Genomic DNA, 14,579 nt, shown 5'->3' with positions numbered 1-14,579 from the left:
ATGTACTTGTCCTGCATTGTCTGTACTGTTAATAATTGTTGTCTTGTGTGCTCATTTGTTTCTGTACTTTGTAAGGCACTGCGGAACCCTTGTGGCGCCATATAAATAAAGGATAATAATAATAATAAAGGGCCATTTTGATGTGTACATGGATATAGTAAATATCTAAGGTCTTTGTGGGTGAAACCAGGCACATCAGCTAGTCACTTACATATAAAATTTTATAATTTGCTTACAGAAAAATATTCTATGTTTGTTCTTATGCAGATATGAATTTTCATGTTGAATAGTCAAATATTTTTTTAAATATTAATGTTACAGATTTTCATCATTATTTGGCTATCTATTCTAACGTATTTTCCCATTTTTGATCAATCAATGGTGTTGGGGATTAACATCCCTATTTCCAGCCTATTTACCCTATTTTCATATTGGTATGGTCCATCTGGGTTCTTGGTTTTGGAGGTACTGCCACAGTCCATGTTAAATGTGCAATAAATAGCTTGCCCATGTCTTTCATAAAAAACTAGTTGCAGCAGGGCTCCTGTCATGCCTTCAACTAGACACCAAACTTGATCAATGAGCATAAACCCCACATTCTGTGAAAATGTCTAATTAATAAATAATAACAATTATCACTAAAATAAGCAGTTGAAGACTGGAGAGGTCTCTTACATTGGTAAAAGAAAAACAATAACAACTGCACATGGGTGCGACCTCATTGGTGAAAATGAGGAGTGTCACACATCAAAAAATTATGTTTAACACAATGTGTAGCCTTCTGTTACTTTAGTGTTGATCTGGCATGACATTTCTTACTTTAGCTGAGAGCACACATTGAGAAAATACTGTCTTTATATGAAATAATACTGCCAACAAAGTAATTATATCTAAAATAGATGTATGTGTGAGGGTGAATAAAAAAACACATGACACTTCAGGATGAAGTTTAAATAGTTAAACAAATGGTTAAGCCAGATAGAACATTGGAATGAGAATAATTTAGTAATATAGAGGTCAGTGAGATCAGATTTATAAACCATAGCCATTTATTTTATATTCTTTAATGCCAATTTGTCAAATTGATTTATAATTAAATTGTGTTATCTGACATTTTGTAAATCATAACTTATTGTCGAATACTTTGTTTTACCCCCAGTAGTCTCAGCACAGCTCTTTTCACTTCTTTATTCCTTAGACTGTATATAAGAGGGTTGATCAAGGGTGTAGCAACTGCATATAGTATAGTAAAAACCTGTTCTAAGACATCAAAGGATTCTGATGATGGTGTCATGTACACAGACAGACATGTCAAATAGTAAATAATGACAACGGTGAGATGGGATGAGCAGGTGGAGAAGGCTTTTTTTCTTCCATCATTAGCTTTTATTTGTAAGATGACCCTGATAATTTTTATATAGGATATAAAACTAGACATTCCAGTGAAAAGTCCAAACACCAATGTTTCCAGATAAATTATAATATAAAACTCTTCAATGCCAGCACAGGTAATGTTAAACAAAGATTTAGAATCACAGAAAAACTTATGTATGATATGTGAATGACAAAAGGACATGTTTGTCATTGGAATTGTGATAAGTATTGAGTTTAAGCACCCAGATAACCATGTGCCAGATGCAAATAAGAAACATTTTTTCCTATTTAATATATAATGATAATGTAAAGGATCACATATAGCAACATATCGGTCATATGCCATAATGAATATTACAACATTTTCTGTGCAGGCAACCAAAACATAAAAGTACATCTGTGTGAAGCACTGTATGAAGGATACAGTATAATCTCCAGTTAGTAACATGTATTGTAGCTTAGGGACGATAGTGGTTGTATAACAGATGTCTACTAAGGCCAGGTTACAGAGAAATAGATACATGGGGGTGTGTAACTGATCATCAATATATATCACTGTTATTATAATAGAATTGATGATCACTCCAAATACATACAGGAGGAAAAACAGACTGGAGGTTAAAAATATGTAATCAGATTTTGCATAAAATGGCAATAAGTAGAATTCTTTTATGTCAGTCTGGTTTTCCATCTCATATTTAGGTTATTCTGTAAAGAAACACAATTATTACTCTATTAGTGGTAAGTATGTCAAAATTGTATTCTGAGCTGGCCCTACCCTGAGGGTATAAGGAAAATAGGTAGTGAAATAGATATTATAACCCCTGTATTTTCTGAATTCCCTTTTGACCTGCTCAAAATAATTTTTGATAGTATAAAAAGTAATTGAGTACATTTTTGGTTATTTATTATTTTTTTTACACAAACATAAATTTCAAATAATGTTTTTATTATCTCTACTTTCATAACACATTTCATACTTAGTAATCCAATGTGTCAATATTATTTTAATAAACTGAATATATCTTCATACTATTTACAAGTGTGGCAAGTACATTTCATTTTATTAGAACAACTGAACATATGATAGTGCAGTTCTACTATTGCAATATCTTCTTATAACAATTAGACTCCTAATCATCCTATTTACTTGTAAGAGCAATCTATTCATGGTGATCCTCTTTTTCTGTTAAGAAATATCACAAAAAAATATTAGAAATTGATCACAAATTTGATTCCCATTGCTATACCTTACCTCTGTGTATAAGTTGTTGTTTGTTAAACATGTTGTATTGTTCAATACATAACATGTTTAAGTATATTTCTTGAGAGGATAAGAGGTCAGATATCTGAGATTGTGTTTTTAAATCAAGACCATTTACTGTTTTTTTTAAGAAACATGCACTAAATAAAGTGCCGTCACCACCATAGCTCTGTTACTTGCCAATTCCTCTCTGATTTTCATCTTCTGCTTGATGATTGCAATCTACAATAGAACATTTTAAATCAAGATATGCCCTAAAAAAATTTGCATAACATACATGTTTATGTATCAATATTTATTATATTTGTCCTTTTTTGTTAAGTGATTCAATGCAGTACATTAGTAGAATTTCCACATATTTATTTTTTTATTCTATTGCTATTAACATTATTCATTATATTATTCTGATAGCTTATTAATCATTGTTTATATTTATTCCATCAATTGTCTTTCATTCACTGACTTCAAATTTGATGCTAGTTATTAAGTGGCTATAATATTAACTAATAATTTAAATCAAACTTTCTTCTTTTGCTTTTATTTTTGTTCCTTGTATTTTAATAGTTTAAGGCTTTACACATCTCCTTGTAATGCAAATATTTTCCTCTATGTAGAAGAATACAATTTTCTAGCTGCAATCACAAAATCATATTATCTAATAATAAACATGTTCATGAATATTGTAACTTATTGGCGACTGTTAAAGTATCTATGCATTTATAAATATTGCAAAAGTCTAATTAAAAGATTCATTTAAAATTGTATCACTAACTTTTAAAAACATCTCCCTCTTTATACTACCCACCTTTTAAACACCATACTTTCTTACCACCATGTGTAATTTACATACAAAAGTGCATTGAAAATTATTAATCAAATTAAAAATGCCCCATTTGCAATGTCACTATTGATATTTTCTATTATTATTATTATTATTTTATTTTATTTATTTGCATAGCACCAGCATATTCCATTGTGATTTAAAAGTGGGTACAATAATATAAACTGGTAATATACTGTATATAATGCACATGTATTGTTAATACTGTTTATATGTAAACTCCTGACAACAATACATTATATTTGTAAACAGTAATAATCTCATCTCTGATAATTATGCTCTAATGTAATCACATAAGGGTTCACTAGGAAAATGTATATTAAAAGGAATAATGTACCCTACACTGTAAAATATTCCAGATATTAGAATTCAACTTAGATTTCTAGAGCCAATATTAGAGCACTCAAACTAAAGTTTTGTGCTTTTTTTATAGTCAAATAACTATATGGACACTTATAATATCCATTTAATTTACAGTACAAAGTGCAGTATCCTTTGAATACTGTACTTTGCAGATCAAATAAAAATATCACATTAAGATGTTACTCTTCACTTCTATCTTAGAAGTGTTTCATGGATAAACCATCAATAATATAAAATGGTCAGATGTTCAATTTAATCTAATAGAAGAAAGAGTCACTAACTCACCATATATTAATGATATTTATTATTCACATTTGGTGCAGCTTAAATATGTCTTAAAGGGAGACAATATTTTACTGTTGAATAAATTATAAGCATTTTTTCAACAAAATCATGAAAATATTTTGTTATAATGTATTATTATATATAAATCAATCAATGCTGAATTGTGGAGCATACACATGGTCAGATTTTTCTTCAGATCTGAATGATAACTATTTAAAAAATCGTTCAATCGTTCATATCTGAAGGAAAATCTGACATATATCTGACATATCTGTCAGATCTGTCAGATGAACGATTTGAACGATGCGCATTCCCGATGGTCAGATAACGATATCTGACATCTGATGTGTTTGCAGTCAGACTTGGACGATTCTATTCATTTTAATGCAGTCAAAAATTGTTCAAATCATTCAAATCTTTGGTAAAATCTTTCAAATCGTTCAAATCGCTCATCTGACAGATCTGACAGATATGACAAATCTGACCATGTGTATGCTCCATAACACATGATTTATACTGATAAAGAGATGTAAATGAAGATTCTAAGGACACTGATTTTTTTTTCTATTGTGCAGTTTCTTTATGTGCTAAGTAACTGAGTCCAATAACTAAGTAATTGTCCTATATCTAAGTCCAAAAACTGAGTCCAGTAACTAAGGGCCTTTTTCAGATATGTAAGTAAACCTGGTTGGTTTACATACATGTCCGATGGTGAGGCATCTGTGCATGTGCGGAACCCATTCTGCAAATAAACAACGGCAATCATTTCAAGGGCAATACTAACCTGAATTTGCCTTTTAAATGATTGCCACTTTAAAACATCAGGCAGACTAGCCGGAATCTTGCTCATGGCTGCATCATGCAGGCTATTACATTTCCCCCTTGAAATATCTACCCAACTGTATCATGCATCTAATGTGTAAAATATAAGGGAGTATTTTATTGAATGGATAAGTATACACCTAGAAATATATGTATTTTATTTAAAAAAATACACCTTCTAAAGTGGACATATTTATTAATTTTCATGAGTCCTGAGCAATATGACAAAAGTTGACCAGTGTTTATACCATCTCAAAATGAAATATCAATATGGTGGCAGCTAGCCTTTAAAAATGCATCTTTCAAGTCAGCTTTGATATTTTCTAGGACTTTGAACACAATAGTAAGTATATGATTAAAAACAACTTTAATAACCATAGTAGTCACGTACATACAGTATAAGTTTCCAATGATAAAAATATCACCAAATAGCTGATCCCTGGTACCACTGCTGCCTCCTAGCCTCTTGGTATCTCCCCTTCCACCTGATTAGACCTGGTTACATCCTGGTCACCTACTCGACCAGTTTCATTTTTATAATATCAGCAGAAGCATATGCTTTATACTAGAAAAAACACCTTCTAAAGTGAACATATTTATTAATCTATCTCTTTTCATAGAGTTGAATCTCTGAATGGTAGTCTGTCAGTCAGTGACCTCTCTACATGCCTAATTGTGCTACATGGTAGAAGATCAGCATTATGGTATTAGCTAGAAAATATAGGAAAGCAAGTAGCAAAAAGGTGATAGCGGAAATAGCAGGTTCTTCCAACAGCACAGAATATTAATATGAGGCTGCTCTCAAGGTGGTACAAGTAGATTGTGATTCTATAGACATCTGTATATAAAAAAGTTTATACATACAACTTGTATTTTATATATTGTTAAAGAGTGTGTTACTTTTGGTGCTAGTGACATTTCATACATGCAGATTTTTACATTACCCATAATATTGTGGAACCTAGAGTATAGTGGCAAATTGAAAACAAAAACTTGGAGGCTGTACAAGGACAGCATTTATAACACATAGCTGCATGTTTATGTACAAATAATAAAAATGTGATCTAGCATTTGGCAAAAAAAGAGGAAGAATGTAATCATCTACATTGTATTTTCTGTCATTATGCAGCTTAGGGCCTAATTCAGAGATTTATGTTTTCCTCATATTTATGCAGTTGAGCAACTATTAGTCAACTGCACATGTGTAATGGTCACACTGTGCATGTGCCAAGGTACCTTGCAATGTGACTTGCAGTGAGGATGTCTTTGCAAACTGATTGACAGTCAGGAACTTTTTGGGTTAATTGGGAGTGATGACAAAAATCATATCCTGGCCATTTTCAGGGCATACCAAAGCCTGCATTTGCAATCCCATACACAGATAAAGTGGTTCTGATGTCTCTGTTTTTGGCAGCCATTCTGCCTGACCATAGAGCTATGTACTTGTATAAACTTACTTGGATCTGGAAAGCCTCCAGTGGGCATCTCAATATAGTTCCAGCCAGCTACAGCATTAGCATATATTTGCACAGAAGCTGTGTCCAGGACAGCAGCTGCAAATGCTTTAGCACACATGTCTGAATCAGGCTCTAAGTGCAAACAAATGTTCTATGTAAACAGCTTTTCAGGATTCATGGTGAACCCTACACAAAAACTTCCAACACAATCACAATTTTATCTTTATTTAAACTTTTAATAAGTGCTTTTTAATCTATTGAAAGTACATTTTTTACTGTTTATAGTCTCTAATTTATATAACTAAATCTGTGTTATGTGTGTTGTGGTCTTAAAATAGTTGTAGATAAAATGTTTTGTTTTACTTTCAAATAATGTGCAGTGTCCAATGGGTTTGTTGTAGTTTTATACATTGTACAAAATAAAAACATGGATACATACACAACAGTATATCAGTAACATTGTGCCGTACATTGTCATTTAGTAGAAAGATTATACCTCACCTTTACAATACATCAGCATAATACAGCATCAAGGAAAGTAAGAAGTAACACATACTGTACTGCATGGATCCTTATTTAATGTGTAGTTAATTAAGATGTTACATTACTTAGGGGATTAGCAAAAAAATGCAATTACTGTCACCTATCATATATTTTGCCCATGGGATATTGATTACAGACTTTCACAATGATAGCAATACAGCTGAGATAATGTTTTTACTTTTAAATGCTTTTCATTTTTCTTCAACAAGTTTATAGAGAAATAAAGGAGAGGGATGTAGCAAGAAAGAAGTGAGGGGAGAAATCACAAGTAACAATAATATATTTTTTTCCAATGATAAAATTATCTTTCATCATTTCCAGCACACATCAGACAAAATGCCCTCATCACCACCAGTATGCCAACAGAGTAGAGAGGTGGTTAAGAAAATAGATTGAAGCCACTTGAGGACAAGGTACTGTACCACTGTTGGGTTGTAGAAAGCTTGTACCAAGGTTTCTTGGATCTAAAGGTCCAAAGATATATTGCCCAGAACAAAGGAGCTGGTCAAAGCAGGGTCCAGGCATATGTTCTGGTGCTTCTTTGGTCTTATTTATTTACACACAAGTCCTTTCTTGCTGCTGCTTCAGTCACATCAAAAAGCGCTCTGTGAGCTCCAGCTTCCATGCAACTGGACCACTTTGAATGTCTTTCTCACTCAAAATGTGCATCTTATTTGTGAAAAAAAAACCTTTTACTGACAAAACTACATTCATGTCTTGTGCAATTTGATGTGCACCATTTGTTCATGCGACTCAATCTGAATCTGTATAGAAAGGACTCCAATGCAAGTGGCAGTGACTTTTTCTCTTGCCAAGTTCCATTGTGCACAATCTGCAACTTTGTACGTGTATAAAGCAACTGCTGTGTAGTTATAGGTACAGCCTAGCATCTCTAGTACACTTTGAGTAGCTTTTTCACTGCTTCTGATAAAAATAAGATAATTAAAGAAAAAAACAGTATGCTAATCCTCTTGGAGCTCCTCAGTCACACCAGGTATCTCACACCACATGGCAAATGAGCAACTAGTAAGTGAGGTCACACATATATTTACAACTGTCCTATAAATCCACTAACTCTGTCCAGTGTTAAACAAAAAAAAGAAATGCAGTGTATACTATATTATCAATTGAGCTGCTTGGAATGTATGGATTGTACTTAACTTTTTACGTACTTGAATAGTGCTTTGGACAATCTCACACCAATATCCAATGTTGAATTTTTATGCAATGATGAGCTGAAAAGACCCACTGTGGATTTTCAATCCTATGGAAATTATTATAGGATGGATAACATATTGTACCCTTATAAATTGGGGATCCAGTCACATGGTTTACTATGTTGACATTCACAATGTTGACAACACATGGTAGACATGGCTCAACTTGTCAACAGGCACCATATCATCATCCTCAGAATGATATGTGTTTTTTCACCACAGTACTACTTGGACCTTTCTATTGTGATTTTATATGGTGTAATACCTATAGTCTTACAATTCCTACTGGACCCAGTTGAGTCCCTAAAGTATATATATATATATATATATATATATATATATATATATATCATTGTTTTCTTTATTTTCTTCCCAAGGAATTCCAGTCCTGGACTGACCAGTTTGAGGCTGGTTATTGTTAAGACAGGGGGACCCACCCATATCTGTCTCCCAGCTATAACATTACCTCCCTGGATTTTTCAGCCAGGGGATCTGAGCATTTCTTATGTTTGGGAGAGCTCTGCTGTTGGTCTTAAACTTCTATTTGGTTTTAAAATGAAAGATCAAAATGGACTGCATTTGAAGCTGCAAAATTTGACTGACATCAATCATGACTTTGAATTAAAGCACAAACCTGATGGATGACAAATAACCAGCTTTTATATTTCTAAACAACACTTACAAAATTCACTATTGGAGTATAATTCCTCAAAATAGAAAAAGTGTTAATTAGAATTTTATTTTCCAATTAGCTATGTATTTACTATTAGCAAATTTGACACCTCATTATTGAGTCACACTCTTCACTATCTCAAGAGGTTCATTTTTCATAAATCACAGTAAATCACAGAACAAGATTGAAAATATACTGTAGTATCATTATTGTTCATGGACACAATCTCTAATCTATGTATCAGATGAGTTGATATACTGTACAGTAGCTATTTGAAAAAAAATTGTACAGAGGCCATTATCATTTTATTTTATACCAAATACCTGCTATAACATCTAACCATAATCTAATGATTGCAATACTAAGGTTTATACATTCTGGGGGCCAAATGTAATCTGGTCTGAGTTTTTTGTGCAGGACAAGCTTGGACCCTCCCAAAGGTGCGAGTTTGTCCCAAAACACAGAAATGTAATATGGTACAAGTTACAAGTTTTAGTGTCACAGTTTGAATTGCATGCGAGTGCAAGCAAATTAAAATTGCAGGAACAATTGCACCTTGTAAAGTGACTTGCATTTCAAGGTGCCAGTAATACAGCAGATTTCAAAGATCAGTGAGATCCATGAAGACGTCTGTGTTAAATTGTTTTTAGTAAAACTTAAAAAAAAAACTATGTGGGGTTCCCCCTAAAAGCACAACCAGCACAGAGCTTTTCTAAGCTGGTCTTAGTTGTGAAAATACAGAGGAAAACAGATGTAGAGGTCATCATATTTTCATCAACCAGTACAAGGCTCAGTGAGCCAGTCCTGGTTCTGGAAATATGAGGGACAAAATGAGTAGGGGCCCTTATATTTTCCACAACCAAAATCAGACTCTTTCTGGTGGGCGTGTATTGCTACAGCATTGGGACCCTTTCACTGGGTCCCTCGGACAAATAATTTATCACCTGACCACTAATCAGCCCAGGTCAGGGATGCCTAGGGAAATTGGGACCACCAATAAAATAATTGCCCCTCTCCAGGGCACCCCAGGCCTGGGCTGATAGCCAGGGCTATCCCTTGCTGCAATGGGCAGTGGTTGCTGCTTTGATTGTAAAAATAGATGAAATAACAATGTAAAAATAGATGAAATAACAATGTATTTTAAAGAAGAACTAGAGGTCCCAGCAAGCCTCCCCTGCATGCTTGTACTTGGAGAACCATGAGTACCAGCATGAAGGGCATTAAGGTTCCATATACCTCTTTTTCACCTGCAAAATAAATGTTAAAAAAAACACAAGACACACACACCCTAAACATACAAGTTTATTACACATACACTCACATGTACTCACATACAATACCTGTAGCCATCATGTCATCTTCTCCAGTGTAATCAGAAAAATAACAAACTGAGAAAACCCAAGCCACAGGCAGAGTACCATCATCTAAAGATGGTACCTCGTGAATGAGTACTAAGCCATGGCATTTCTCATATAAATGCATGGGCTGAGCATTCATTGGCTGAGTGAGGCAAGCTTCACAGTGTAGTGTCTTACTGGTAATATATAGAAGGTATAGTATGTATGGTAAATAGCAATGAATGTACAATATAAATACCTTTTAATACAGTAATTAGGTAGGACTTGGAAGGTTGCCACTACATCATTAGACAATGTTAGCTAACTGACATACAGTATAGCCCTGAATCTCATTAATATGATATTTGCTGGAGACTGCACTTGATTCATGAATAAATATGTTTTGATTTTCATCTTAACTATAAAATTAATTATATCTCCTGATGATCAATACTATGCTATGAGCATTACACATGACTACCTACAGTATAGGAATATGGATTATAAGATTAATATCTTTTTTATTAGAATTATTCTAAATGTATGTTGGTAAAGCATATATTGTGAATCCTATTGGATTTCAACATTTTGATGTATCAAGTTAACCCCTAGAGGCCAGTTCTCTATATACTTGGAGTCCCAGCTAGAAATCTAGTATCTGTCTTGAAACAGAATTGTAATGTCATACTTAGATGTTTTCAATGAGAATAACTTCTATTGTAAAGCTATCTGTAGAGGATGTTAAAAGAATGGAGGAAAGATGTAGTTTCAGCAACACCCTTCCTTCCCTTTAAATTCATAGGTGAAAATCCATGGAGACAGAGAGGACGTGTCTCAAAATATTAGATGAATTTAGTGTCCATGGCTGCAAACAGAATGTTCTCTCTCTTTCTGAAATAATATACTATAGATGAGCCACCATGTCTCATAGAAGCTAAATGAGTTGAAGTTTAGCTCCAATGCCATGATGAACATAGTTTAGCAATAGTTAAATTCGAGTAGATTATTAAACATTTTTATTTAAGTTGATTCCATGGGTATATTTACTAAAGTGTGGGTCTTTAGAAGTGGAGTTGTTGCTCATAGCAACCAATCAGATTCTAGATATTATCTTCTAGAAGGTGCTAGATAAATGATAAGTGGAATCTGATTGGTTGCTATGGGCAACAACTCCACTTATAAAAAACTCGCCTTTAGTACATACCTCCAGGTGTGCTGTGAGCTTATCTGATGAAATGGTCACTGGCATGTCTATAATTCAAGGATTTTTTTGGTCTCAACTAAGTTTCTTGATTTTCCGCCTGTTCCTTGAGAGTGCCCAGTTAATACATAGGTCTTGATTCTGAGTTGGGAGTAAAGCAAAAATAAATAAGTAACTGTGTACCTGGACAAACCATGTTGCACTGTTATTAGCAAATACATTTATTTTGCATGCAGGGTGAATACTGGATACTTCTGCATGCAGCCCACTAATACTGGCCAGCTTTATTGTTACACTGTAATTTACATTTTATTTTGGACATGCCCCTTTCACAGCTAAATCTTTTTGCGTACAGTATGTTACTGTACAACTGCCCCAACTGCAGCACAGCCTATTTTGTTCCGGGAGCAAAGTTACTTGCTCTTTTTTGATTTGCACCCAACTCAGAATCAGTTCTTTAATGTTGATTAACTCGAAATCCATGTGCTCTTCGTAGCCATATGTCTGATCCATTTTCTATTCCACATTGTAGAATTGGGAGACCAATTATGTAATTTTAGATTGCAGCTCTTCAAATACAGTATGCCAAACATTTTTCTTAAATAATGGCTTTAACTTGATGCATAATATCAACCATAATTGTGTTTGGTTTGTCCTGATCCAGAGAATCATGAGCAGATGGCAGATGTAGCGTAGTTTTTACTTTCTGAAGATGCTTGGTGCTTGCATCTAACTGACATTCTTTTAGACATTAACTTGTTGCCTGATACAGATATAAAAGCATTGCCAATATTTATTCAGTTGAGTGATTATCAGATGACTGTGCATGTGTGTTAGATGCAATGTGCATGCATGGTGATTTAATTGCAATCAAATGTGACTATGTTTGTGGCGAGTATTTATTTGCAAGTGATTGATAGACAAAGGCTGCTTTATGGGAAGTAACAGTGAGTGCTAGCAAAAATAAAGGTGTGTCACAGCATGTATCTACCTACATCTGCGTTCCCTTACACAGAAAATATGGCACCAGCACCTCAGTTCCTTTGGCCATTCTGTGTATCTATAGAGTTACCCAGTTGGCCAATTATAAATGGATCTGCGATGACCGCTGTGTGTTTGTATAAAGTAGTATAGAACTGCAAAGCTGCGGGTGGGCGTCTCAATACATTCCCAGGCGACTGTGTACAAAAGCATATTTTGCACTGCAGCTGCATGAAAACAGCTGTGATTGCATTAGCATCCACATTTGAATTAGGCCCATAGTTAAAAATAAATAAAACATTGAGGTTAGAGTGCCAAGAACTCAGCACAAAGAGGACAGTGAAATATACTGTAGTAAAAAGAAGGGCCGTAACCAGGGCAGTGTGACCAGTGCCATGGCACAGGGCACTGCAGTAAAGGGGGCACTGTTTGAGCCTGTAAATTTTCCTGTTTATTATCATTCTCACTTGTAGCTTCCTCTGCTTTTATCCCCAGCATCTCTTGGCCTCCCTTAACTATTCCCCATGAGGCCATGGCCAAATTTCAGGTGCGCTATCTTATGTCCCTATTTAAAAAACGGGGAGTGGGGGTGGGGCGCCAATGCGGTCTCTGTCACAGGGCACCAAAATGTCTAGTTACAGCTCTGGTAAAGAGCATGCTCTCTACAAATCTAAAGTAATGACTTTCCAATTCTATAGGTAACAAGGGTTCAGGGGACAGAAATCTTCATGACATCTAGTAGGTCAGAAGCTATAAGGTGAGACATTTTAGTAGTTTTATTATACATATTGCAGAAGTTACTTTGCATGAAACAAACTTGCTAAGTAATGTAGTGTAATTAGCATTAGATATAATTATCATGAAAAAAAGCTTCTAATGCATTAATAATATAGATCAAATATAAATAAAATACAAATGACAAAGATAGGAAAGTTTTGCAAACACCAATATAAGTATTGTGATAGGATCACTGGTAAAGTGGTCTGTGGCAGGTACATTTGTCCCAGATTCCTGTCTTATGTGTTTTAAACCCCCAGGAGAAAGTCTGCAGTCTAGCAGGCTTGAGTTTCGGCTTTTTGAAAAGCCGGTTTGGGACCTGGGGGTTGTGGGTGAGAGGAGAGAGAGGGCTCCACCCACGGCCACTCCAGGTTTTGGTTCTCACAGCCTGGTAACAGGCTTGTTAGGGTTTCCACCTGAGAGTGGCCAATATAAGCCTAGTGTGTTTAGGGCTGAGTGTCTCACCTGGGAGAGCAGGCAGGGAGTTTGCTCAGAGACACTTGAAAAACCTATTTGTGAGTACTGTGCTGTGCCTTGATGCTGGTGAGGGCATTAGGCCCTGCCAGGTTCTTGTAGTGAGGGAACCACCTGTAAAGTTAGAGCCCAGCCAGGGCTCGGATTTACGTTTATGATTTCTTTATGTTATTTCTGTTTTGCACAATAAAGACTGGCGCCGACCAGTTTGTACTCGAATCCAGTCTGGTGTACTATTTCCCAGCTGCTGTGTGTGTAAGGAAGGAGTCCTCTACCCCGGAGAGGAACCCCTAATTTGACTGTGACACAATATGGTGGAGAATGCGTGCCCCCACACACACTGAAGTTGCAGCAAGAGGAAAACTTTCCATTTAAAAATGAAAGGGACAGACACCCAATTTGTGAGTGTGGAAATAATGCTGTGTCCTTGGAGTCCCATAGAGGAGGCATCAGCCAATGCTCAGAGAGGCAAGGTTCAGCTTCCAACCTACACCCCAGGACAAAATGGAGGACATTATTAAGGCCTTGCTCCAAGCTACAGCAGCTCAGCAGGAATCTACCAGAGCTCAGCAGGAGACGAACAAACTTCAGCAGGAATCCACCTGGGCTCAGCAGGAATCCACCAGGGTGCAACTGTTGGCCTTGGAGACAGCCCAGAGGCAACAACAGGTTGTCATCGAGGAAACCCGCCAGGCCTTAGCGGAAAACAGCCAGGCCTTAACGGAAAACAGCCAGGCCATAAAAGAGGTGGTACACCACCTGGTCACCCAGCCCAGAGATGTTAATACGGGTCCTCCCACCACCACTCACTCCGTACGAGCCAGTCACTTCCTCCAAAAGATGACTTCGGGCGATGATGTGGAGGCCTATCTCACCGCATTTGAAAGAATGGCTGAAAGGGAGAGTTGGCCCAAGGAGCAGTGGGCAAGTCTGGTGGCACCTTTTTTGTCTGGGGAGCCACAAAAGGCCT

At 35.6% G+C, this 14,579-nt stretch overlaps 1 protein-coding gene across 1 annotated transcript; it reads right to left on the bottom strand.

Annotated features, from left to right (window-relative positions):
- Positions 1–1,129: 1,129 nt before the first annotated feature.
- Positions 1,130–2,065, bottom strand: LOC148534975 (olfactory receptor 5F1-like). Its single transcript, XM_088464847.1, has one exon. The coding sequence runs from the start codon at positions 2,063–2,065 to the stop codon at positions 1,130–1,132; it is 936 nt and encodes a 311-aa protein (XP_088320973.1).
- Positions 2,066–14,579: the final 12,514 nt, after the last annotated feature.

Source organism: Taudactylus pleione, unplaced genomic scaffold (assembly GCF_031769625.1).
Source record: "Taudactylus pleione unplaced genomic scaffold, aTauple2 ptg000061l, whole genome shotgun sequence".
In the NCBI taxonomy this organism is placed as follows: Eukaryota; Metazoa; Chordata; class Amphibia; order Anura; family Myobatrachidae; genus Taudactylus; species Taudactylus pleione.
This window is presented reverse-complemented; position numbering and strand designations above follow the sequence as displayed.

What these genes read in the sequence shown, in the direction of transcription:
- LOC148534975 (XM_088464847.1), bottom strand. Translation starts at nt 2,065, where the DNA reads ATGGAAAACCAGACTGACATAAAAGAATTCTACTTATTGCCATTTTAT.